General features: G+C 44.4%; 1 protein-coding gene across 1 annotated transcript in view; it reads left to right on the forward strand.

Annotated features, from left to right (window-relative positions):
• The first annotated feature begins 798 nt into the window (after positions 1-798).
• Positions 799-1,749, forward strand: part of CTSC (cathepsin C) — a 20,767-nt gene continuing 19,816 nt past the window's right edge. Inside the window, 2 exon segments of the mRNA XM_009286284.2 lie at positions 799-866; positions 868-1,027. Coding sequence (XP_009284559.2) covers positions 799-866; positions 868-1,027 — 228 coding nt within the window.

Genomic DNA, 1,749 nt, shown 5'->3' on the forward strand with positions numbered 1-1,749 from the left:
GGCTCTGGGTGACCGCTGCGGGCAGCACTGTTACTCTTCTACTTGAGTTTTTTGGGGTTTTTTTTGTTTGTTTCGATTTGGACTCAACTAGGCCTCTTCGTGAGCACCACTGGCTCGTGCCCGTTTGCTTTTTCCTTCCTTCCTTCCTCACAGCCCGCAGATACTTTCCTGAAAGTGGCTGGGGGGGGGGGGGGGGGGGGGCGGGGGGCGGCTGTGACACCTAGGCAGCTCCTGGGAGGCCACCGGCTGCGAGAGCTTGCTGCCTAGGGAGCCTGACAGCATCAGGAAAAATAGAAATATCACTTCCCTTGAGGGGATAGTAGTAGTGGGGTGTTATTATTTAATTACTGTATGTCAGTATTATCTAAAAAATAGTAGATACTTCACATTTTTCTGAATCATCTGCTTTTTGATCAGATGAGGCAAGTGGCAGTAGGAGCAGTGGGAGGTGAATGGTGGAGGGAGTCGGAGCACTGGTGTGAAGGAGCATGGGGTGGCCGATACCTCATCCCAGATGTTTTAGGGGAAGATTTGTCATTGCAGACACAGTGCCTGAGTGACACAGCATCAGAGTCCTGTGTAGCTGTATAGCAAGTTATGTTTAAATAAGCTGATGTTTCCCAGTAACAGCTGCTCGGTGCTGCTAATTAAATGTGCAAATACTGTCTAGCAGTGGAAAAAATGAGCATGTAGACCCACTGACAGGTAAGTGAAGTTCCTGAAGTGTGCTTGCTTGATGCCTTTTTGCAGAAGACTGCATTCAACAAGTGTGTTTTAGCATCTTTTGGAATAAAATAAATGTTACAACATTCTTTGTACTAATTTTTTATTTTTATCTCTTCAACACAATAATCATGCAATAATGTTTGTGTTTCTTGCAGGCCCTGTGGAAAGAAAGGTGCTTGTGAATCTTCAGAAGTTAGATGTGGCTCAGGATAGTCTGGGAAACTATGGTTTCTTCACTTTGATTTACAATCAAGGCTTTGAAATTGTGATAAATGACTACAAGTGGTTTGCATTTTTTAAGGTGAGTTAACTTGGTGTGTTCTGCATAACTGACTGTTGCTAAAATGGCCTGTAGTTAGGCTTCTCTTTAGTCCCTGAATGCTGCGGTGGGGCAGTTGGGACACTTGGTTATCTTTGGCTCTAAGGTTTTCATGGATTACTAGATAAAGGACTTCTTTTTAACATAAGGAAACAGTTAGCAGTGGCTGGGTAGGGAGTAGAGGGAGGGAAGAGGTATTTAGATTCCACACTGGGCATTATCTGAAAAATCTGTTAAATATGCTGCTGGTTTCCCTTCTGGGCATGCTTAAAGCAGTTGAAGGCCTTCACTAACTCTCCCAGTGGCCTGGAATTTTTTTTTTTTCGGTTTTCTTGCTGACACCTTGGACCCAAGTGAAATAGCAAACATCATTGCTTTTATCTTTCCTTAAAGATGTTCTCAAATGCATAAAAACTTTAGAAAGGCCATCTGCTCTCCTTGCTGGAGGATTTCTAGGATATTTAAATTTTATTCCAGAATACTACTTTAACATCTAAGGAACTTTCCTGCTGCTTATAACTGTTCTTTTGGAATAATACTGTTAATCAGCAGTCCTGGTTAACGGGGGAGGTCCCGGATGACTGGAGGCTTGCCAATGTGACGCCCATCTACAAGAAGGGCCAGAAGGAGGATCCGGGGAACTACAGGCCTGTCAGCCTGACCTCGGTGCCAGGGAAGATTATGGAGCGGTTCATCTTGAGGGC

This window comes from Aptenodytes forsteri, unplaced genomic scaffold, assembly GCF_000699145.1.
Source record: "Aptenodytes forsteri isolate BGI_AS27 unplaced genomic scaffold, ASM69914v1 Scaffold376, whole genome shotgun sequence".
NCBI lineage: Eukaryota > Metazoa > Chordata > Aves > Sphenisciformes > Spheniscidae > Aptenodytes > Aptenodytes forsteri.